Source organism: Struthio camelus, chromosome 1, assembly GCF_040807025.1.
Source record: "Struthio camelus isolate bStrCam1 chromosome 1, bStrCam1.hap1, whole genome shotgun sequence".
NCBI lineage: Eukaryota > Metazoa > Chordata > Aves > Struthioniformes > Struthionidae > Struthio > Struthio camelus.
Genome location: NC_090942.1, coordinates 89,715,403 through 89,741,350, shown reverse-complemented (window position 1 = coordinate 89,741,350; position 25,948 = coordinate 89,715,403). Strand labels below are relative to the sequence as shown.

Below are 25,948 nucleotides of genomic sequence, written 5' to 3'. Positions count from 1 at the left end.
TTGAATATAGTGCTTGCTTATTTTCATTATTTGTTGCATTGTCTGCCAAATTCAAGAGCATAAGTAGCTCTCAGGTAGTCCTTTTATTTTTTTCGACCTGCAGAGAACTGTATGTAGCAATGGTGCAGGAAGGTCAAGCTTTTTAATCTGGCTTTCTACTTGGCCCAAAATGGGTGACTAAATGAGCTAGAGCAGGAAGTTTCCTACATCAGAAGATAGAAGCAGAAATTGATGCACAGAGTTCACATGGTATAATATGCAGACTTCCTCTTATAATGTCTAGGTAATTTAAGTGCATCAGGAAAACCTGGGCTTGAGTGCCAGATTTTCAGCTCTAGAAGCACAGGTGTATTTAATTTCCATATTAGCAGGAAGCAGCGTTAAGCATTTTAATCCAGTGCTAGTCCAACAACCAGAGACTACCTTTGTTCACTTGTATATTCTCCCAAAAGCCAATTTGGATCATTCAGTTCTTGGAGAACTGCAGGAGTCAGGGTAATATTTGTGTTATGTTATCATGGCTGATAAAGGAAAAAACAAAGAACTTTATTAAGGAAGGTATTTTATTAAAAGCTGGTTTTTAAAACAAGCAAATGTGGTTTCCCACATTTGTCAGAATAAAAGACTGGTTTCTGAAGCAAGTCAGTACTTGGGTACAAAGACCAGAAGCTTTCCACTTGCAGCATATCTCTGTCCTCTTCTTCAGGCCTGATCTTTCACAGCAAAGCACATCTAGTACATTTTCTAAAGACAGAAGAAAAAACAGGTGGTTAAGGATGGGCCACTTGAGAAATACTGAGGTCTAGGTAATGATCTGAGGAAGGAAAGTAACGAACAATCTAGTTTCAATTCTTATTATAGGTGAAGGACTTTTAGATTCATTTGCAACAAAAACATTAAAGCAATTTAATATATCTAGATATATATATATATTTAGAGGGAAGGGGATTACTTCATTTGGGTTTCAGTAAAAAGAAAGATAGGAAGGTAGGAAGAGATGAAGGGAGGGAAACTGGGAAGGTAAGAGGGAGAGAGAAGAAGGAAGGAAAGAAGAAAGAAAAGGAGGGAAGGAGGAAGGAAAAAAGAAAAGAAAGTGAGAGAAGGATTTTGCTTTTCCTTCCCTTACATTATTATAAATCAAGGGTAACTTAATTTTAATCAATGGGAGTCACTTGGGCAGAAAATGAGTGACAGTGAACATGTAAGTTTAATCACATTTTATTCCTTGAATGGCTATTGATGAAGAGAAAGATGCTATAAAAGTATGTCTTTTCTGTTTTGAATGTCTCAGATTCCTATAGCTACAAACTCAATTTATGGTAGTGGGATTTGGTACTGCTTACTCAGCTGACATGTCTGCAAAGTGCAAATAAATTTTTATTTTTTCATTCATTCAGTCACACCTCAAAAGAAATGAAGTGGTCTCTATCCAGCCCTGCACTGAAGCTTCATATGTGAATAGCAAAAAATCCCCATTAGCTCAGAAGATAATAAATGTTATTGATAAAGAAATAAATGCTGCCCACAAATGCAACCTTAAAGAAATAGTCTCCTTTATATCCTCTCCCTCCTCTTCCCTGACAGTTTACATTCTCTTCCCTTTTTCTGAGTTGCAGCCTTTTTACTTTCCTCCTTTGCTTCTCTTGGTCTTTCTTATTTTTTTTCTGTATTGTCCCTCCTCCTTCTCCCTCTCTTCTTTAAAGAAACCATACTTTTCTGTGATATTTCGTTCTTTATCTTGTGCAATATCTACCTGGCATTCTTTCTCTCTTTCTTTTTGTCTAAAGCCCTTGCCTTCATCCTCATTATGTTGTTCTCTTGAAAATGATGAGACACACAATATAATTTTTAGAGGGGTGCGTTTGTATAAACAGTAATGGAAGACCTCATTTTGTCCACACTGGTCTCCAGTACAGTTAGAATGAATTAGGACAAAGCTGTACAAAAAAGAAGAAGAACTTTGTTCCTCACCTTGGACCTCAGCATCAGCCCAATCACAAACATCCCGTACAAAATGCTCTTGAAAATGAGCATGATGTACACAATCTTCCCAGCAATAGCACTTCTCTGATAGTTTTCTGAAAAGTAAGGGAGGAAAACAATAAAGAAAAACTTACAGAAAAAAAAGGCGTTTCTTTAGAAAACTTATCCTAAGCAAGGAGATTTTTTTCATCCTGCTGTTTAGAACAACTAGCGCAATGGCGATATGTGAAATGCACGGAGTGTTTTGTGAGAGTAGACAGTAGTTGGATGTTCACACCCATGTGTGTGTATGCAATTAGCCCTGAATGTATGGGTCCACACATGTACAATCTTGCACCTGTGCACACAGGCTTGAATAGCTGTGCCTTCCAGTAAAAAAACCCTACGGGACATGTTTACACACATGTACACAAAATGCATCTCTGTTCACACACATGTGCACACAGATAAACAAACTCACTGATTTCAAGAGAGGAAAAGTTCAATAGTTCAACTTACCTTTGAAGATAAAACAACCTGAAAAGAGAAGGAAAGAAATCAGATTTATTATCTGAGCCCACACATGTTATCAGCTCCTCTTCTAAAAAGCTCTGTTTGTGCAATCACTTGTATAATTAAGAATGTGGAAATGAGAATTACGGTTCTCTTCTCTCTTTGGAGAAGAACAGGATTGGATTCCTATGCTTGATTTTGTTTTCCAGGGACTGACAGATCTGAGTTAAGTGTAGTAGGCTGGCAGGAAATCTGCCTTCAGTTCTGACTGCTTGCTCTAGGGACAGAAACTTTCAGATAATGACTTCCCCCCTACACCCATATATATTCATTTTGTTTACTCACCAGCATCGCCAGAGATGAATTTTTGTATCACTTCCAGTGTCTCATTCTTAAAGAATGTGGCAACACATTCAAAACGATTCAAAGGGTTGAACCATTCCTGGGCTGAGATCCTCAGTCGGCTGGTCAATGAGTAGGTACTCCCATTCCATGTGGAAGACTCGTCTGTCCCCACCCCTTCTGTCCTCTGAGCACCGTTCACCTTCCACTCTAGTTTGAGGTAGTCAGGATAGAAACCAGAGGCCAGGCATACCAGTGTGGCCTTGCTCTTCTGTTGGATCTCTTGCTTTGATGGGGAAAAGATGGCCACAGCTGGTGGTATGATTTCATCATTCTTCTCTGAAATAAAAAGCAGTATGGTCCACAGCCTCTATCGCTTCCTTTACCCTCTTACATCCAAATATAAGGTCGTGTTTTTGTTTGTACGAATATGTATAGGGGAGGCTGGACGCTGAATACCAAGATTCAATGAAACCTTTAGCACTGAGTGTGCAAGATCATGATTTTTAATCTAAAAGACAATTACATTTATATTTTAAATGTAGTACAGTAAATAATATGTTCTAAGTATGTTATTCTATAACAGCCATTTGCCTTAAAATCAATAGGTTACGTATACAGAATCTGGCTCCAGAATTTAACAAATAAAGATGCAGAGCAAGGACAAAACTGTTTTGTTTCTAGATACTTACCAGGTAGCCAAGCTAATTAAAGCTGAGGTGCTAATTGAAACAAAAATTAATTATCCTTTGTTGTCCTAACCTAAACAATGAGCAGTGGGTAAACTGGTTCTCTATGTTTGCCCCCTATTATATCTCTATCTCTCTCTGTGCATGTCTGTCTCCTCAGGCCCTGAGTCAAGTTTTTTCTGAAATGTCTTGGCTTATTTGACCAAGCCAAAACAAGTCCTTCATTAGCTGAATTGAACTTTCTAACTGTTGAGCAGTTCTGCTCCTTATTTTGCATTTTTAAACAGAAAAAGAAATATGCAAACAAGCAAACTGCACCTCCTAAACCCAAAATCTTTAACCTACCATGTTTTTGAAAAGAACCAAAAGTGAATATGTTTTCTGTTTAACATAGAAATATAGTAGGGCTTGTTTTCTTACCTAAGGCAGTCAGTTTAGTTCCTGAACAAAAATTATGCTCATACTCAACGCACGAAGACATAATGCCGTCATAAAATTCCCTCCTCTGTCTATTGAGCAAAATATGGATTTAAAATGAGAGGCCTTCATTAACTAATGCCACTTCCATCCTGATTTAAGGCATTAGGAGTTTTTTTGGAGAGAAATAGTTGGACTAGATCCTTGGTGTCTTTTCCTAGTGCCCCCAATCCCACAAAATACAAGTTCATTTGACTATAAAAAAAGCACCTGAGACTTCAATTCTTTTTCTTGTGCCGGCATCTCAGGACTTGTCATCACCATCATTTCCATTAAAACTACCTATTTTTTCCATGCATAAAACCACGACAAAGTGGAAAAGATTGGAGAGCAGAAAAAAGCAAGGTTACATGCTAGTTAATAATTATTCTAGGTCTATTTACCTTTGTCTGAAAATGAATGCTTGAGGTTTTGAGGTTTTGTATGTGCATATGTATGAAGATTTTCCCCGCTAAAGAATTCTTCCATAATATGACCTCTTCAATTCACATTCTTCACCTTTATATTTTCTTATGCCTTCATGGATGACATTATAGAATTATCTCTGCCATCAGCATTTACGGTTTTTCCTGATTTTATTTCTGTCTCATTTGGTTGTCTCCCTCTCCTTTCTTTCCCCATTAGTCTGTTGGGAAGCCAGTATATACTTCTTAAATGTGAATAGCCAAACAGTATGGTAGATAGCTTAGAGAGGTCATGGTAAAAATAACTTTTTAACTACTCCAACTAGTGCAGTCAGAAACCAAACTGAAATTAACAAATGCAGAGTGTAATTTTGACCTAACCGAAATTAGTGGAAAATTTCTCACTCATTTCAATAAAACTAGCATTTTACCATTTTTTTTATTTTACTTTACTGGATCCAGTGGTGTAGCTGAGGGTTAACAACAGTTAAGTGAGGTTGCCCACATCTAATTGCAGAAAAATTGCATTTTGCCAGTTTTTCTTTGATCAACAGGTAGCTTACTTCTCTTTTCCTTAAGCTGCTATCTGGATCCTATCTTGTGAAAGCATAAATGTTGCTAGTAAGGGAATACATAGATCATATCACACTATCTACAGCTGTGAATTGTTTTTCTTCAGCAATATATTGCTTCTGACCACAACCAGAGCACAAATGCACTTTTTTGGTACCACTATTCCCCTTTGCTTACCTGTATGTGCCATGTTGCCTGGCTTTTTTCTGTCTTCTTGCAGTGAATCGTAGTGAGGGTTTTTAAATTTACTGATTTAGGTTCCACCAAAAATTACCTTTCTTTTTATTTTAAAATCTTAAAGAAACTCTCAGATATTTACTGAATTTCCTTCTTTCTTACCTAGAACTGTTATTTGTGTTCCTCCTCCGAAATGTAGTTTATCTGTTCCAGAACACACTATCTTAATGCCTCTCCAAAACTAACATCCTCAAATCTCTTCCCCCATTACTCTGTCCCTTTTCCACCATAACCATTCGGTAAGTCTATGTGTGAGCACAAGACTGGTCAGGATTCTTTTGGTAGGCTTAATGAATGCAGCCTTTTTCACCAAGTGTTCTTATAGGTTATATTTTACTTAACGTGTTCCAGAAAGAGCTGGAATTATTTTTATATTCCATTCTGCTCTGCAGTTCTTTGTCGTGTCTACTTGAGCTTTATAGAGTATGAACAATGAGAAATCCTATATTTTCCTGGGGAGATGATTCTTCATCTGCATCCACAGACTTCCCTCTGTATTTACCAGTGCTGCACTTCCAGAATCTTGCCTTTGGCACAACTTAACACAATCCTCTCCTGACTCTCACTTACCTAGAACTGACACTTTTGTTCCTTCTCCAAAATACAGGGTATTGGCAGAGCACAACCTCACAGTGCAACAACAAAACTGCTCACTCCTGTTCTGTGCTGCTCTCCATGTTAACCCTTCAAATACCATTTTTTGCAGAGTAGTAGTTCAAGGTGAGCTGAGAAGAAAGTGTATCAGTCTATCAAGATGGTAGTTGGACATTACATATTCTGCCATTTTTTTCTAGTGATGATTATGATTACAGCATACAAACGACCCCCCCACGTCTCTGTCTTTAGTAAAGAACTTCATTGCCTATTGCTTTGACTTCACTGTCCTCATACATTCTAGAAATCACCGGATGTACTCTAAGATCCATCCTCCTTCATTTGGACCCATTTTCACTTACTTTGCCTTCAGCCTCCACCAACTTGCCAATTGCTTATGAATATCTGTGCATCCATCTCAGTCCTACTTCATCTGTCTTCTTTTTTCATGGACACACTTTCCTTTTGCATACGACAGTGGGAGATTATAGGAATAAGGGGGAATCAGAAGGATTGGTTCATTCTGCTGGTCATCTAATTCTAGGCCAAAGATTTTGTCAGGTATAGGGCTCATTTGTAGTGGAGCTCAGCCAGTAGACTCAGTGAATACTGGGTAGAGCCCCTGGGGACTTTTTCATTGTAGAGGTATTGTACATTCTCTGACTTGACTTGAGGCCTCTTCTTCTTTGCTCTTCTCTCATCCTTTTCCCTCTCCATTTTCTTCTATTAATCTTGCTTGCTTGCTAGTTTTATGCATAGTTTTAGTAATCTGACAAATTAACAGCAAGTGGTCTATTTCTTTGACACTCTCAGAAGTAAAAATGATCTATTGCTATGACCTTTTATTATGATCAGTGCAAATGTGGCAAAAATTAGTTATGAAAATTATGACTGCAATTGTAAGATGGATCACTGCCCTCATTGGTACATGGAATAACTTTAAACATCATTGGGCTAAGATAGATAATAATGGTTTATAAAGAAATGGCTGTAAAAGAAAAATCTTCTAAATAGGATTTCTGGGTTTCCTTTGTTTTATTTCAAACATACTTTATAAACAATATTTTCCTTTAACAGTCAGCCTGGTCCCTCTTCCAAATGACAGTAGCTCTCTGTAAGCACAGCTAATTTTTCTATTGCTAAAGTCTTCAGAACAGCGGTCCAAATGGCTATGATTGCTACTCTGCATTATCTGAATTTGTTTAAATGAGAAATCAGATGAAATTTCCTCCCTTAGAGGGAAGCAAATGCTAAGACTTTTTGTGAATTATTGAGGGGCATTATATTATTTAGCAGAAGATACTAAAAATGGCTCCTTTTGTTCACATGTCTTGGGAGTTTGAAATCCACAAAGACATTTTGTAAATAGTTTCTCAGAAAACAGTTCTTCCTTTTCGGTTGGAGCAGCCATGAGATTACCTAAGTAACAGTTGAAATCAGAACACCAATCTGATTGCTCAGTATGGTATTTTCTCCTGTTTGAAGAGTTTTGAAGAGAGGGATGGAATGAAAAACACAGAACAGGAAAAATTATTCCTTTTTATGGGCTCTGTACCCATCTATCCCCTAGAACTGATATATTTTTATCATAATAATGGTAATTATGATAATGACATCAAGAAAGGTGTAACACGGTCTCCTCATATCAGTTGTCAGATCCTTTTCAAAGAAGCAAATGCGTTAACTGACAGGTGACTTACAATCTAGTCACTGAAGCAATTAATTTTTCTTACCTACCACAGTGAGCCTCGTGCCCTGACCAAACTCAACTCCAGAGTACAAACATGGTGATAGGTACAGCAGCTACACTCACCATCCCGCTCCTGAAAGGAGTCTTCTCATCTAGCTAGTGTTCTGTTCCTTTCTCTACCATCCTTGAATACTGCATCTTATTTTGGTGAAAAATCAGCCCATTTTTTACTTGCAGATGTGTGAGGATTTGGTTAGATGATAGATATAAGAAATGGAAGATTAAGGTCCTCCTTCTTACCAGTCACACAAGCAAATCTAATGGAATATATTCTAAGGCTTTGCCCCTTGCTCATTTTTCTGTACTGTTTTTAAGTGGGAATGGAAAAGTGTCAGAGTAGCTGTGTTAGTCATACTGAAAAGTTCTGCTAGACCTACTTCATTTCTCTGAAGAGTGAATGTCAAAGGAAGACTAAGATTAATGAAAGTATGTAGTAGTTACTTTCCTAAAACGCACTCATATCTCCATCAGTTTAAAGTTCTGGGACACAGACTGAATAGTTAGCTTGTCTGATCTCACACTGACTCTAGATAAACTTTTAGTTTCCAGATATGCTTAGTTACGGAGACTTCTTTTCCTCCTTTATGTCATTAGACATAGATTTAGCAATTGCTCTTAGCTACCTTCAACCAAGATAATAAACCATTTATCCTGTTTCCTAAGTCAACCCCTTAGCACTTTCTTATGTTTTTGTAAGCATTTTATTCTCTGATGTATATCATCTTGGGTAAGAAACAAAAGCACCCAGGGAAACTTACCTAGCACTGTCAGCTGGGTGCCCTGTCCAAAGAGCAGTGGTGAGTTTGCACAGTGTTTTGAAGAAGTACCAGAATCATCTGCCACTAGAAGCTATCAAGTGCACATAAAATCTGGATGATATCAGGATATATCATTCCTTGCATGAGATCACATAGAGAGAGGATCTTTATGCTCTCATCTATGTTAGAAAATATTGTGCTTATGCAGAAGAATATGCTGAAAGAGCTGAAATATTGCTCCAGGAGATACTATTTCTAGTGGATCTTCTCGCCTATCTAGCAGGTCACTCTTTCCATCTCTATATCTCAGTTCCACTTCTCGGTCTTATTCTCAAAGTTCAATCTGAGATACCTTTTGTAAATAAATGCAGAAGCAGTGAAACTATCTCCTTTCTACCATCCCTAAGCTGTGTTAATGAAAAATTGCATTGCTGGAACTCACTCACCCACCCAACTTACACCTTTTCCCCCTGACTTCCCTCCTGCAACTCTCTAATGTAACTCTCTAATTTTCTCTTACAAAAAATTTATTGTTATTTATTTGTTAAAAGTGTAGGATTTTTTTTTCACTTACCTAGTACTGTTACTTGAGTCCCAGGACCAAATTGCTGATTATATATCACAATGCTAGAAAGACTGTCTCAAAATATGCCCCTCCCCATAACAAAAAGGGGAGGGAGGAGTACGAAAATTCTGTGTGAAAAAGCCAGGGAGAAGAGGTAACATCCTGGCAGACAATCTCAGTGATTTTGACTGGTGCTGGCAGGAGACAGTGGAGGAGATGTTAACAGTGCTGTCAAGTAAGCCATAGAATTGGGTCTCCCGAAAAAAGTGATGTAAATATTTTTTTGTGAGAAATTGGAAACTGGGCTGGACATGGTACTGAGAAGTAGCCTATTGGGCCTAATGTTAAAAGGATAATGTGGGAGTGGGAGGGTAGATAGTAGATTTTTTGGTAGCTTCCTTCTTAGAAGTTTCTTACCTGATGTGAGCTGTCTTCTACCAAAAATAGTGTTTGCAAACCTATTAAAAGTATATTTTTCTTTTTTTTTTCTCATGATGATATTATATTCACTTCTCCTCAGCCCTCAGCCAGACAGATTGTTCCAGGGCCTCATGTGGGAGCAGAAAGGCATTACGTGGACCAATATGGTTACCATGTGGTCACTCATTAACGACCACAAATGTGCTGATTTCTATACAGAGGATATCTCTCTGCTTGACTAGAAATCCTCCCATGTGAAGATGAGCAGAAGTGAGGATTTTGGTAGATGACAACATGATTTTTCAAATTGGTGGCTCAAGTTAGAGTCTGAGTATCAGGATGAAAGGTTTCTTTATGTTTTGTTCATCTGTTCTTGCTGGGCATACTCCCGAGGGGCTTCAGAATTTATCCATTACCTCCAAGAGGTTTTTGTAAAGGTCTCCCAAAGGAATGCATTACTGTGAGCTGCCCCACTGTTCCCACAATGGTTGAGCTTGATACAAAAACAGTCCTTCCCTTAGCTCCACCCACAGTGGCCCAGGAAGAACTTGAGAATATGCAGAGTCTGTGTTTATACTGACTGTACTACAGAAAATTGATAGTCTTGGCTGGAGTGATCATACCGTAGAGACACCTGGGGAGACAGAGGTGCTTCTGTATGTCTGTGTGCAGAGTTGTACTGCTATGTCTCTCCTCCCATCCACTACCACTCAGTTACCCAACCTTGCCTTTATATCTGATGAGAAACAGGAAGGGGAGATGGCTGTAATGGGCTGGAAACTAGAGAGACAGACATAAATATGAATGCATCATATAGATACTAAATACTAGTAGGAGGCTAAACAGCATAGGTGCATGCGCAAAGGTCAGTGCAGACTTGCTGTCATGGGGGAGTTTAAGGGTGAGATAGCCGTGAGAACAAAATACCACCACTCAGTAACATATAATCTGAAATATATTTACTAAGTGGGACTGGTATAGTGGATGGATAGCAATTTCTATTCTAAGATTTCTATTCTGGCATGTGCACACCCATACATATACATGCATTCTCACACCCACACACATTCTCAACAGAAAAAACATCAGTCAAGGCCTCTGGTACAGCTGTGGCCAGCACCATGGTCTTGAGAAAACATTCACTCCAGCTGATCAAGGTGTCTGAGTCCAGGCTGGTGGCCTGGCTTTTATGCATAACGAACTTTTACATCTTTGGCTCAGTCTTCTGCACAGTGTTGGATGTACAAGAGTATGTTTGCCTCAAGGAGCTCTTGTCTTAACTATTTACTGTTTTCTAACTTAAATGGTTGGCATAATTCACTGGTGACCTTCCTAGTCATGTCACAACAGGCTGATCTCTTTTACTTTCTCCGTATGTAAAGCCAATTCGTATTTATTGCCTGGATTCCCATCACCTTCTAGCTTTCCACACCTTAAGTGTTACAAGGACGTAAAGATTTTAACAATTGGCAGAAGCGGCCTAGAGCTTTTGGTTAAGCGTTCTCTGTAACAGTTATCTGTGCTTTGTTTCCCAGTACAGGCTAGAATCATCTAATGAGTAAACAATTGATAGATGTAGTAAAAGTCTCCTTTTATCTGAGTGGTATTTTCAAGCAGGCTTCACCCTGTGATGCTTGCTCTCAGTGCAACCTGAGTGGACCCATAGGCCTTAACAGCCTGGAACAGCCTTTACCTGAGACCCACATCCATGCCCTCTGCCATAGGGCCAGGGTCTCCATTTAAACTTCAGTTCAGGGCCTTCAGTTCTTGCCTGAGCTATGTTGTAGGTGTACTTATCTCCAGTCATGTCTCTGGCCTTGTCTCCAGAATGGACCTCGGACATATGTTGTAGGTAGCTTGTCTTCTGGATGGACCATGCATACATTGTAGCTTGTCTTCAGTCGTTTGGCCTTGTCTCTTGGATGGACTCTGGACCCATGTTGCAGCCTCTTTTCAAGTCCATTCTCTGGCCTCATCTTCTTTTGCTTCTGACTCAACTTCCTGGACAGACTCTAGACCTGGTTCATCATTTGCCTTGCTTGGGACTGTTGAGGGACCCTGTGGCCCGCACTCTACTCTGCTTGCTGTGCACACATCCTGTGGGACTATGCTCTGGCTGTGCCCTGGCTGATGCCACTTCCTAGGCTGTGGTCATTCTCGGTTCCTGGCTCACCTTCCCCGCCAGCCCTTGCTGCTCCATGACAGTTTCTCAGCAGAATATACACAACCAGTGAGACCCAGACATATTCATACAGTAGCTCCCCATAGTAGTCTCCAGGCAAAAGAAATAATAGCAGCCAAACCTACAGAATAACGAGGGGCTTCAGCAAGGAATAGGGTGACTGAGGAGGTCTTAGTGAACATGCTGGAGAAGCAGCTCAGTATGAGCTCTGTAGCAGGAATGATTTATGCAACCCTTGTATACAAAAACAAGCAATAGAGTGTAGGAGAAGTGAGGTTGTTGCATAGTACAAGAGAAAGTAATCTAGCTGAGACAAGCATAGCATGAATTAATGTCTGGAAGCTGAAGTCAAATATATCCAAACTGAAATAAGGCAGAACTATATAAAAGTGGAGGTGATGTACTACTGCAACAAATTACCAAAAAGGGAGGTGATTTCTGAAGTTCTAGATGTTGTCCAATCATGACTGGACACCTGCATGCTTTAGCTACACTCAAGCTTTATATTAGTTTATTATGCCTAATGAACATTAAAATTAATTTGATGAAATGTTTTAGTGTGTGATACACAGGATATCAAAATGATAATTTCATCGTCCTTTTTGGCCTTAGCATTGACAAGTCCATGAGCTCACAAAAATGGTAGCTTGGAAATTAGTTTCCAAACTGGTTTTGTTACAGGCCTTCACTTGTTCAGGCCACCTGCTGACAGCCTGAGTTCTGGGCATGGAAAGATAACGTTTGTCCAGTTTATTCTTTTGTCAGACTACAATGGCTGGAGAGAACAGAGAGGTGTACAAGAGCAGCATCATACCACCTATGGATCTTCTATGCTCTGCGCTAGCTGGGTCTCCTTCAACATTGCAAAGATTGACCTACATATAACATACAGATCCATCAGTGTGGACATACTTCTTGTCAGCATGAAGGTATCACAAGATCAGAATAGACAAAATTTAGGAGTGTGAATAGATCTTCTTTCCTTGCTTTTCAAAATCCCCTCAGCAATAGCTCTGATCTTTTACTTTCAGTCCTCTTCCCAGGGTTACATTTGACAGTGTTTATTCCTCGTAGTTGAGCTTTCATTTTCGCAGTCTTCCTGCCTCTCTCTCATGATACCATCATCTTGCTTACTCACCCAGTACCTCACCATGTGGTAGAACAGAGCATTTATCCTCTAGCAGTATAAAAATACTACCATGCTCCCAATCATATATCAAAGTGGGTCTGCACAAGGGCTCAGTAGGACATCCTCTAGTGCCTGCTGATCAGGCATAGGTCATGGCCAGCATACTAATCAGGCACCTGCTTACACACAACTGGCCCTTTTATCTCTTTATCTTCCCAATTTTATTCCTTCCCAAACCACCTGGGCCCCTCCCTGTATTCATTTATGTGCGTAAAGAAGAGGGTTAAGAGAGTATAACATTTTGTCATGTAGTCTAACCCATTTCTAAATTCATAAAAAAAGTTGAGGGAAATGCAGAGCTAGTCACCACGAGCAGTTGTACTAGCCCACATGTTCCTAGCACTCCACACCACATACTTCTACCATAGATTGTCCAAATCCATTCCATCCTCTGTAGTGCCTGGGTCAAAGCTGTATTTTATTCTTTAGTTAGTGGTAATTTTTTCCCCTCTGTAATAGCCAATATCCTAGCTAATATCCCTTCTTCCTCCTTCAGCTTCAAAGTTTTTGTGAGAGGCTAGTGAACCTGCTAATCCAATTAAACAGTTATAGACAAACATCTTTATGAGTCAGTATCCAAACATGTCCCAGTAGAACCAATAGGAAGAATATGGCCCATTTTCTGGAGTGCTAAAAATGAACAACTAGATATAGTGGTAAAGCACTGGTTTTGAGTAGACTTTAGTTCTTTCTTGGGAAAGAGGTAAGTGCAGGGGAGGAAATATCAGGATATACTTTTGCATATCAGTACTGCATAACCCTTCTATCATACACACAGCAGATAAGATGGACTTCTAACAACTGTCAGTGAATGTTTCTTACATTCCTCACAATACCGCAGGTCAATGGAAGTCATGGTGCGGGACACTTTGACTGCAAGGTGGGCAAGAAAGGGTTGGATACTGGTGAAGAGAGATGCTCAAGGTTCATAAGGGGTTAAACAGGATAGATTTAATAAATGACTTACACTCCAAACTGCACGGGGAGCTGTCACCGATGGGAGGCTGCTGGACACATGGGTTGGACGCATGAGTCGGACGCCCAGGCAGGACTCGGCTTGTTGTATCCTAAAAGCCCCTTAAAGCTACTAGTTCTGTTTCCTTATCTCAGCTGTGCTAACCTTGAGTAGCTACTGTCCAGGAAGCAGCTAGACACTGTTGACGAAACGGGATATGCATGCCCGGCCCTGATGGGAATTTGGTCAGCGTGTAGTTTCACACTCTGGGCCTGCTACCATGTACTCCGCCAGTCACTGACTCCCTGCCAGATCTTATGCAGGTGTTCTCACTATAGACACTATTGTTACAAAGATCTCAGAAAAATAACCCCACAAACTCGTGCATATTGAATGGAAAGAAGCTAAAACTTTATTAATTCCAGAAGTGAACTCCTCAGTCTCTGAACAGTAAGAAGATGTTTCATTTTAAAGCTATGAAAGAGAAAATGTTGTTCAGGCAAAAGCCACCAGTCATTACAACAAAGGATACAGAGCAGAAATAAACAGAGAACCGCCAAGAAATAATATGCAGAAGATCTCAGACAGAAACATAGATTCTTTTCTAATGAAAGTTAAAAAAATAGAATTTACTGTGTTTCTGCTGAGGTGATGGAGAGGATTCTTCATTTATTCTCTGCAGAACTTGCCACCAGCCTAACTGAAAACAAAATAAAATAGAACAAACAGACAAGCAAAGGAAAAAAAAAATTTAGGAAATAATAGACCAGTGTCCCAACTTCTAGGTATCATGAGACCATTAAGAGAAATTAGAACATAGTAGCCTAATGCTTTTGCCCATTTTTTGTACCATGAAAGTTTCTGAATCTGCACATATTATTTACTGAGTTGATAGTTTTGCACCCAGCTTTTTACAGATGTTTGTGACCCAGGAAAGTATAACCTTCCTCCCTCCAGTATCCTTGAAAAAGGAAACAAAAAAGCCTTGAACATACTTAAGATTGTGTTCATATACCCCCTCAACTCTAGGAGGTTGCTTTCCAAATACTTCTCCCAATCCTGCTTTTAAAAGAAGCAAGTGCTGAGGCTTCTGCTGCCCTTCCCTGCCCTCCCTGGGAAGATCTTACAGCTATGTGAGAAACTTACTGATAAAAATATTCCATGGCAATTAGTTAAACTTCACCCTTGTGTTTGAATTTATCCCATTCATTATAGGTATCTCCTCAGAAACCCTGCTTATTCCTTTCATTTCAGGTGTGTGTCCCTTTTGAACACTTATAGAAAAGTATGTCTATGATATTTCCCTTCTTTATTTTCTGGAGAAGTTGTCATTAATTTTTCTAATCTTTTTCCATGTGTTTAGCAAGTATTTTCAAAAGGAATTGTGCTGCTGGATAGTACTGATTTTATTTGAACTCTGGAAAAACAATAATAGAAAACTCTATTCTAATTTGAAAACATTTCAAATTAGCTGGACAAAGCCCTGCAGAGTGTATGGAGAACAAACACACAGCTGAGGGTAAATTTATCTGTCCCCACTGATCCTTGAACTAGTGAATAATGGAAGTGGCACAACAGCCTACCTTGTCTCTCCATGGTAGAGTGCTCACCAGAAGTGCATAGAGCAAGGCTTTGATGCAGAGTATCACGTAAGTGAGCTTCAAAGAATTTCCATATCGCAGGTAGGACTCTGCAATTTAAACGTCATTTGTGTATTGAATTATAATATTTTAAGGAGATACTGATTCTAAAACAGATTCAGTCAAATAAGAATTCTTCAGCAGACAGTATAACAGCTTACCATACTTTACTGAAAAACTAAGTTAGTCATGTCAATGCCCTTCAGGAACTCAAATTAAGCTGAGTAAGAAGATGTTAAATTTTTTTTATTTGTTATTTTCAGTGTCTTTCTGAATGCTGCTAGTATATCAGGGCAGTTTTATATAGGCCAGAATAATATGGTACATAATTTTTTATCCTTACAGTTTTTTCATTGTTAAGTGTTGCATTATAATTGAGAGACCAGCCTGATCTTAGTTCTACTTTCAGATACCTGCAGCATTAAAGAAGCTAGTGAAAGATGAAAGAGTACATACATGTGAATACGCAGAGGAATTAAACATAATTTTTAATATTGATATCCTCACAGTTTGGAGGGGAGATGTGAAGTGTAATAGGAAGTACTCTCAATTTGACGATAGGAAAATACTCAGAATTCTGAATTTTGATTCTTGACATCCTAATCACTTGGCAAGGTATGAATTTTTTCTTTCATGGGTGAACTTTCTGCTAGTAAACAGGTAAACACACAGCTTCCCACTAGAAGCCAGTGTTAAGGACTGGAGGAGATACAGAGATCACATCATGCAAATATAACTCCCCCACCCCCACCCCATAAGTATTTTTTCAGTTTTATTTTCTGTTTTCCATCTGACATGCATACCCTTTAAATCTGGTAGTACATGTTATTCTTTTAGTGGAAAGAAACTTAATATGTACCTCATACATTCTATACTTAGTGTCAGTAGAACCGGCATTTAAATACACACAGATATTTGGCTGTGAATAAGACACACATACCTGCAGTGAGTGCACAACCTGAAAGACAAAAATGACAGTCACTTTTCTCTTAAGAATTAACAGAACATGAGTTTCAGAAGTTTTAATTTACAACATATTGTCTGATTCATTTTACTACACTGGTGGTGACTTCAGAACATTTCTCAGCTAAAATCTGAAGAAATCTTCAAAAAAATTTTCTCATTCTATAGATGTATAATGTTAATAATGTAGATACACAAGCCTGGGAAGAAGAAGAGATATAAACATATATTTACACATTTACAAATGTATGTGTGCTGTGACCACACTCACGTACAGAAAGAAGTTGGTTTTGTGTTTCACATCATAACCCACACCTTTTTGTATTCTTTTCTCTTTTAAGTGATTTTCCCCCCTACACCCATATATATTCATTTTGTTTACTCACCAGCATCGCCAGAGATGAATTTTTGTATCACTTCCAGTGTCTCATTCTTAAAGAATGTGGCAACACATTCAAAACGATTCAAAGGGTTGAACCATTCCTGGGCTGAGATCCTCAGTCGGCTGGTCAATGAGTAGGTACTCCCATTCCATGTGGAAGACTCGTCTGTCCCCACCCCTTCTGTCCTCTGAGCACCGTTCACCTTCCACTCTAGTTTGAGGTAGTCAGGATAGAAACCAGAGGCCAGGCATACCAGTGTGGCCTTGCTCTTCTGTTGGATCTCTTGCTTTGATGGGGAAAAGATGGCCACAGCTGGTGGTATGATTTCATCATTCTCCTCTGAAATAAAAAGCAGCGTGGCCCAGAGCCGAGCCTCTATTACTGTCCTCAATCAGGAACCCCCTATTGTATCTGTTTGGTGCTGTATGACATCTGATATGTCTGGCTTTTTCACAAATGTCCATTATCTAGATTAATATCTGTTAGTTAGATAGACACAAGGGATCTACAAATGTATATTTTCACTCACTGCACAGAAATATAAAAAGCCTGGCTACAGAAATGCAGGTCTGTTCAAAGTTCTGGTGCTGTCTTTCTCTGAAGACATTGACACTTTTTAAGACTATGAAATCTCTCTTTACGTTATCTATTATTTAAGCTATTTTACAAGTTAGAAACCCTTGTCTTAGACTACCAATCTGTCCAAAATGATGCAAGATTCTATACACTCACAAAACAAAAAATGTTCCTTGTCTCAAAGGGTTTAAAATCTACATATAAGACAAAAGGCAACAGATGTGTACAGTCAAAAAGGGTACACAAGGAAAACAATGAGATGTTACTCAGAAATTAGGCAGTGACCTTCAAGAGGTAGGATATTCTTTACTTTTTTTATCTGTTTTATTACTAAATTACTGAGTTCCTCTGAGTGATAGAGAACCTTTCTTACTAGTCAAGCAAGATAAACCCACTAGGACTATAGAGTGCACATGGAAACAGAAATGAAGAGAGAGGAACTGCTGAGCCAGATAGACAAAGAGAAAACTGTTTTACTATTTTTTGTGAAGGCAGTATAAACTGTGGATGCTCTTTTTGATCACTCCCTTTTTTCTAGACTTGGCATACACAAATTAGCAGAAATCTATAACTTACATTGATCTTGACCCTTAAGCCCTGGTGTTGCCTTTCAGCTGTTAATATTAATTATGATTGTCAGTGCTTATTCTATAAAGAACTTTGGGGTCATGCTGTGAAAACATGTGAGCTCATACAGTCCTCAAAAAGAGATAACTAGAAAATACTGGAGGTAACTGGCTAGAAAATTTTGCACTGCTCTGTTTTCTTCATGGTGAACACTTTTACTGCTCCCTTCTAGTACTTGGATTTATGATTTTTTTTTAATCTTAAAAGTCTATCTGGTGTAAGTTCATTGGCTCATAGCCTCAATGGCTAAGGAGTGAAGACATGGAAACAGATAAGAAGGACAAAATAGAATACTGAGAGAGATTTAACTGACTAAAAGAAAAAAAGAAGACAAAGAGGAAGGCAGGGGAGAAAGGCAGAAAGAAAGAACAACAAAAATCCTGAAAAGGCAAAGAAAGCCAGAGAAAGAGCATGTTTTTGAAATGGAACAAGGAGACTGATACAATTAAGAATGGAGGCAACCATAAAAAATGTATCAGTGCAGTAGTCCATTCTGTTCAGATCTCCCATTGTGGTCCTGGCAGATACAGGCACAATGCTTAATCACTCTCATGCATAAGCTCATGCATGCCCTTTTCCACATTCTTTAAACATCTAAGAGAAAAAGTGTAACAGTTCTTCCATTATCATCATGGCAAGCATGGCAAGGTATGTTTCACAATTTCTTATTATCTTTCACTTCTACTCTCATTTGAAAATCATCTGTGTAAAAGCTACACATCATTAATGAAGAGGAAATTTTCAAACGTCTTTCTGGTCAAGCCCCTAGATAAATCACAACTGCTTACCTTTAACTCTGAGCACAGTGCCAACTCCAAAGATAAGGGGTGAACTGAAAATGCATAGGTGCACACCTTCAGACTATAAACCACAGTATCCTTATGCTCTTTTTGTCAGCTAACTAGTTCCCAAAAGTGGGAATGCATGGGGGGGGGGGGAAGTGGGAACAGGTCCTAGTGTGTATTTCTATAGTCTGCTATCAGATCTAGCAGTGGCAGAAGGAATAGGTTGTTTTCCCCTGTGATTCCAAAACACTAAATACAGCAGCCTTTTGATATAGGTGATGATAACTCCCTTCCAGGAAGGGAAGAAGAAAAGAAAAAGAGTGGAGGAGAAAAATGTGCTGAGTGAAAGAGAACACAGAGGTTTTGAGAATCAGAAACAGTGAAAAAGAATGCTGGAGGGAGCCAGTGTCCCACAGCAACTTTGGGCAGCCTGCCCACCAGCTACAGACTGGGGAGCAAAACCTAGCAAGACTACTCTTTCCCTGCATGATCCAGATGCCACGAAAATCCTTTCTTGGAACTGTGAGTCTGGTCCCACCTCTGAAATATTGCTCCCGGTTGTTACACAGTGAGGCAGGAGAACGGCCCAAACTTGCAGACTTGCAGAGAAGGATCTTTGATTCCCAACCTCTGCAATATTTTTTTGGACACTGAGGTGACTCAGAGTTATTTCTTTCTCTCTCACCATGATGTTCCCAGTCAAGGAAGACAGAGCATCATAAGCCTAAGGACACAAGGATCTTAAAAAAAAGTGCCTATAACCCTACACTTCCATACCAACCGATCTATAACATTCTTTCTAACAAATAACCAATAAAGTATCAGTTCTGTCCTTATGGCTGAGTGAAAAATGATAATTAGTCTGTTGTTAATTGAGAATGCTCTTTTCATCTAAAACAATATCATAAACTGCAGAGATCTGACTTCTTTCTCACCTAGGACTGTGAGTTTTGTCCCACTGCCGAAGTACAGTCTTTCTTTACTCACACTATTTTGCACCTTAAGGAAAACCTCTCCACTGCTTTTACTCCTCTGAGTCAATCCTGTGGACCAACCCTCCCCTTATGCAGTACCAGCAAAAGGGGAAACACGAAGGGCATTAATCTAGATTCCTCTAAAAAAAAGGGAAAGATGTCTGTGTGTCTGACCAGGCGAGACCCATCCCAGAAATACCACTTCCAGAGCCTTTTTGCTTAGGTGGATCAATTACTGGTGCTTTTACCATTTCCTTACAGGAGATTTATATAGATGCGCTATTAGAAAATATTTCCTGTATGCAGGCAGAGTAATTTTCTTTGCTTATTTTCAGCTGAACAGCCTCATTTTCTTAAACTATTTCAACCTCATGAATATACTCTTGTAAAATAAGTATCTTTTTTAGTCCCTAAACATCCCTCCCTTTGAGCTTCTCTGGATGAAAGTTTCTGCTTTTATTCTCTCTGCTCTCTTAGCTATGATTATTCTAGCTCAGGTACCTCGGAGTCACACTCCATCTCAAAAAATGTGCTGATCACTGCAGAGTATTACAAGGGTCTCAATTTTTGCTGTTGAGACTGAGTTCTATCAACTTTCCGGTAGAAGGGTTGGATACAACAGTCTGAGGCATCAATTCTTCTAACCCAAGGGGCAATATACTGGGAAGAATAGATCACTATCATTTATCAGGGTCTTAGAAGCAAAAAAAACCAGCCTGTTTTGTGGAAACTTTCCGCGGTATGGAGGAGAGAGAGAACAACTGCAAATTAAAGAGTTGTATAGAGCTGTATTGCTTATGATAAAACTGAGTGTATGTGTGTGTTTTTTGTTTGTTTGTTTGTTTGCTTGCTTTTATTTTGCCACTTAAAAATCCTGGTATGAATATTTGTCTTCCTCAGCTATTTGAGATAACATATGTTTTAGTTTACCCTTAGAAAATCCAAAGTAATTTTAGTTATATATTTTTGATTTTGTTTTCTAGACCTGACCAAAGTGTAACCATAACTCAGTCCTTTCCAGACAGAGAGCCTTTCAGTGACTTAACTACCTGCAGCCCCAGAAGAACTAGAATTATGGGGAATGATTATACTTTTGGAGAAGAGTGTTTTTTACAGATGTTGATTTATTAAGAAGACATATTTATGATTTACACATGCTTTTGAATCCACTCCTCATTCTAATTATTTTTATGGGCAGCTCTTTAGTCACAGAAAATGCATTCATTCAGTTCTCCAAAGAGCAGTGTATTCTTATCTAGAGCAGCAAGCTTACTCTGTTCTCCAAAGTAGCCTAGGCTATTGGCACATCAGAAAAACACCAGTTAAATAATGAAAGAGGGGATAAAGTTAAAGGCAAGTTCTCTAAACAGAAGATATGGGTTTCAAGTTGTTTAAAAGAGAAAATAAAGATTTCTTACCCATCACTATAAGTTTTCTGCTGTTGCCGAAAGTAATCTTATTGTTGTTCACAGTGACAGTGTTTTATCATGAGCAAAGAAAAAGGATGCACTGCAGGTGACTCTAGTGAGCAGAAGCTTAAGCAATGTTTACTCTGTCTGGAATCCCAAAGATGTCCTCAATCTCTATCTGGAGAACTTTTGCAGGAAATCAGCTTGAATTCCCACTGTATTATCTTTAGCATTTATAAGAGCATCATTCATAATTTATTGGTATTTAGTTTTTATTTCATCTCAAGTTGTTTCACAACCATTCTCTAATCTCCAGGTTTTCCCACTGATATCACCTGCTATTGCAGTTTTGCAGAAGTAGAAACCGTACAGAGGTACCCAAATTGGTAGAAGCTGTCAGTGTCTAGAAATATAATTCCTTTATAACTTGAGTTTCCTGACTCTCAGTCTTGTACTTTAAGCATTAGGAATCCTTCTTTTCTTTAATCTGTAGGGTTAAATAATCAAATATTACTTGCTTTCTGGCTGTCATGGTCACATGCTCTGTTTGTATGGGCGGTTCACCTTTGTAGCGCTGAGTTAAAACACTCATTTGTTTTTCCTTCACTGGCAGGTCAGCCGTCTTGATCTTGCAGAACCCCATTTGATTCACTGATGGTTTAAAAGTAATCCACACAAGGAGAGCCCAAAGGAGTTAGTCAGGTGGTCTCAGACAAATCCTTGATAATTCCATCAGGAGGAACTGCAGTGAGGTAGTGTGGAGAATGATCAGAGAGAAATATTGGACTGCTATAGGTATGATAGTCAGTCAGTGGACATTGAAAGTTTATTTAAGAAGGAAACGCCCAACACTATTTACATTGAAACTACTAGTACCTCTCTTTTGACAGCTGATGCAGAAAGCAGTATTCTAACAGGTACCAGCTATGTTCCAGAACTCTTTTTCTTAACACTTTTGCCATGTCAATAAGGACTCATTTTTGATTCTTTAGCAAAATATTATTGCAACAGAAAAATATTAATTATCTGCTTCACATGCTCCAATAGGTTTTAGGTGCATCTCCAGTGAGGTGAACCTGATTTTCTGACAATTATTTCAAGGTCATCCCAGAATCTCCTGCCTTGTTTTCTAGAGAGCATAGGCTTCCAGTTCTCAGACGATGGAAGGTAATGGAAGTGATTCCCATAATAAGAAGTCTGCCAAGAGAAACCGGGATAGAACATGCCCATGATGCTGCAGAGTGCTCTGCATCTGTTTTAACACACTCTCCTGCAATGCTCAAACACATAAGATTTTTTGTAAAGGCCTCCTGGGGGAATGTATCATTGTGAGTCCCCTGTCCCCACAATGATGCAACCTCATACAAAAACAATCCAGTGCATAACTCCACCCTCGCATTTTTTCACACAGCCACTGTGAAAGATTGCCTTGGAAACCACAGGCTCTTCCTTCCTCTGCCATTGCTGGAGGAAGCGTCATATGTTTCTGCGTGATAGTCTGACTACTTCTTAGTGTATCCATTATCTCTGAATTTATAGTCTCAACAGGATTTTTTTTTCTATAGATAAAAAGACAGTGATATATATTTTTAATTTTATTACTACTTTTATATGCAGTTATTTTTTACTTGGTAACTTCATGGCAATGTTAATGCTGTTTTCCTTCCTACTCTCTTTTCTTCTGCTCCTGGGATGACAAGCAGCCAGAGCTCAAGCCTGCAGTAGCTGGTTTGCACTGAGGGAGATTTGCTTATTGCAGACTGAAGCTTCTTTTACAGCCTTATCTGATCATGAATGTCCTCTTTGGTCTGTTCTGTACCTGCCACAGATGCTCCGAAGGGGAGGCATGTAGAATGCTGAGCTCTTGAGCTTGTATTCCTGTCTGCCCTGCTACAGGAAGCAGAAAGACAAGCTTCTCTCAGGTGCCCTGTGGCACTGACTATGAAAAGGCCTCATCTAGGAGTAAGAGTGTGCTTTCATTATACAGACTATCTAAAGGGTGTGGAGATTAGGGGTGACAGGTTATAGGATACTTTCTCTCTCTCTCATATACCATAACTAAATGAGGATACAGAACTTCACTCTTCCCCATAGGTTTGTCTACAAACTTGATGTGATATAACCCCCAAGAAAGAAAGATTTGTGCCAGTGGGACTATGGGCACCAGCACACACTGAGCCAATGCAGGGAAGGACAGGCAGAAACCCAATTTAGGTTTGGGGCACAGGCATCCCATCCTGGTCTGTTATTCTAATATAAAAGTTTAGTGCACAGTCAGCAACATGAATGAATACCTGCAGTAGAAATGCTGTTCATAATGCTCTTGAATGGTTTCACTTCAATTTGTCTCCATGGGGGAAGAAAAAAAGGTTATGAATACAGGATACAAACCTTTGAAACAAGGTAACTCTCCTACTAGGAAAAAAAACCAAATGATTTTCTCCTGTTTTCAGATATCACAGAAGAACCTATAAGTTCTGACATGTCCTGTTCAGCTGGGAACAGCTGTTAGGGCTTCAGGAAATGCATGAGAAAGCCGGATCAAGCTGGAACATTTAGGACAGGACTGCAGAAGGCCATTAAAGATATTGGACAGGTGATCTGAGCTTGCCCTGCAATACCCTCTGTTCTACAACAGCAAAATTATGTACTTACATGCTTAATTATAGGCATGACTGCAGACATTTGTCTTTGTTTAGATGGATTTTTTAAAAAAAAATACATTTAGGCTTTTATTTGTCAGTATAGATCTGCCTAAATAATAATATTTGCTTGCTTAGTCTCATTCTGCCCCTGAACTCATAATGTTTTTTCTGGGTCTAAAGCCATTCCATTCCAATCCTTTTAAGATTACTTTATCTCCTTCTCCAGTCTACAGCTCAGTCAGGGTCCTTAGTGTCACTTACAGGCCCTCTCCTGTATGGTATCTTTCATTTAGGGTGATGCTTCATGGAACAAGCATATCCCCTCCTCTGTTTCTATTTAATTTTGAAGGAGTGTTTCCGGGTGATGTCAACAACTCCTCGAGTGTTACTTTCACAAGGTAATTTCGAAGAAGTGCCAGCAGAGAGCAGTCTTATCGCACTTTATTTTTCATCTATAGCCACGCAAAAGGAACAGCCTTACAGGTAAGGAATTCAAAAGGGAGAGAGGGAGAGAAGGGAAAGACAGTTCCTTGATTTTTTTTCCCCCTCTCTCTTATAGGACACTTCAAAATATTTAAAACATCAGTCAACAAGGAAAGGCAATCATGTGCAAATGAGAGACTTTTAGGGCCATTTTTCCTAAAAATAGTAGTATTTCAAGTGGGGGAAAATTCACAGGAAAGTAATGATGTCACCCCTTACATCAGTCCTGGATTCTTCTCTAGAGCTTACAAAGGAAACAGGTAGAGAGAAGTAGGCAAAAATGTAGAGAAGCCCTGAGATTTACAGATTTGTTTTAGGGCCACTGGGAAGTACTTCTCGTATACTTTCAGTACATCTGCCCATGAACCCTTAGAATTAAGCAGCAGCCCCTTTTCAGGTCATATTTATCTTACATAGTAGAACAGAGACAACTCACGCTTCTTAGCTGAGTAAGGAAACAGTTTTCTCATTCCAAGATTAATGAGCTTGACTTGCTGAAAGATGAAGGTAGCAGAAGGCGGAAGTAGCTAGAGGGAAAAATCATGTGAGACTTGGTCATCCTGCAACTGCTGGAAGGGTTTCCCACCACAGCAGCAGCTGCTGTATCTCAGGCTTCCTGTGGGGCAGAACTGATAGAGATAACAAGACATACAACCCTGTTTCACTGGCACGGGCATAGGCTTTGGAGCAGAAGATGAGCATTTGGGAAGCAATATTGGTCTTCAGCGGAACAACTTAGGCACAAATCAATGGCCTCTAACAAGAGGCTTGAGTAAACATAGGCCGGAAGATAAAGTAAACAAGGGGAAGGAAATAAAGGAATCATACATACATATGGCATCATTATCTGCACAGGGATGTGACTTTACACATCCTCTTCTGTCGTTACCTTGTCTTTTGAGTAGTCAGTGCTATCTGTATACTGCAGGTAGTCTATTATTGACAAACTGCTCCCTCCTTCCCTGCTATTCATGGTGAATATACAGAAGCTTACAAAGATGTGTCAGAGATGTCACTGCTGAGCATCTGAATCCTAGAGATCAACTCACCTTGCTATAACTAACTTTTACTATGGTTTCCATAGCTACAGCTTCCCCACCTTCCTCTTCAGCAGGAAGAAAATAAGAATAAATAATATGAGGACAGGGAGTGAAACGAGAACAAAGAGCTACAAATAGCTATTTCATGAGAAACTCTTCGAAGAGCTGCAATATGTGCAATGCCACTTCAAGCTGGCAAAAGAAGCACTGTCCAGGAGAAAACCTAGAGAAGTACCTCAGAATGGAATGCAGCACTGAGGCTGCAGGACTTTAAGATGGCAAAGGCCATTAGAGATCTGTGTGCCTTTCTACTGCCACCTGGAAACCGCATAACTATTACCAATCAATAGCCAGCTCATTAATTTGCAGTACTTTGAGGGGTACTGATAAGTTTGTTTTCATAAGGCCTTGCAGTTCCATTTTCCACTCAAAACTAAATATGCTAAAGAGCTGAGAAATAGAAAGACACCTTTCTCTATCTTGTTCCTAGAGCTGATAGACAACTCTTTTTCAAAATGTATGCAAGAAGACTGAGATTAGACAGAGGTACTATGGTTTTCAGGAATTTCATTAAAATAGAAGACAAAAAACCCCCACTGAAATCATTCAAAGGTCAATCTCAAAGTTACCAACACGGTTTATATGCCTCAGTGACTGTGGTATGAAGTAGTTTTCCTACTACCCATACAATTTGCTCTGTAGAACCCCTTTACAGGATATTCAGATCAGCAGTAATAATCTCTAGATAGAAGAGGAGTAAATATGTTGTGCACCTGTGTAGGTGGAAGGGACTGAACAAGTATGGGCAAAGCA

The 25,948-nt window shown here is 39.3% G+C and overlaps 1 long non-coding RNA gene and 1 gene segment (V, D, J or C); one reads left to right on the top strand and one right to left on the bottom strand.

Annotated features, from left to right (window-relative positions):
* Positions 1 to 545: 545 nt before the first annotated feature.
* LOC104154188 (T cell receptor beta constant 2-like) lies at positions 546 to 21,779 on the bottom strand. The segment is given in 7 exon segments: positions 546 to 744; positions 1,972 to 2,078; positions 2,482 to 2,499; positions 2,821 to 3,156; positions 16,191 to 16,208; positions 16,600 to 16,935; positions 20,977 to 21,779. Coding segments are annotated over 7 exon segments (831 nt in total).
* Positions 9,019 to 24,519, top strand: LOC138068505 (uncharacterized). Its single transcript, XR_011143336.1, has 3 exons — positions 9,019 to 9,099; positions 23,421 to 24,095; positions 24,172 to 24,519. It is a non-coding gene; the product is annotated as an uncharacterized lncRNA (long non-coding RNA).
* Positions 24,520 to 25,948: the final 1,429 nt, after the last annotated feature.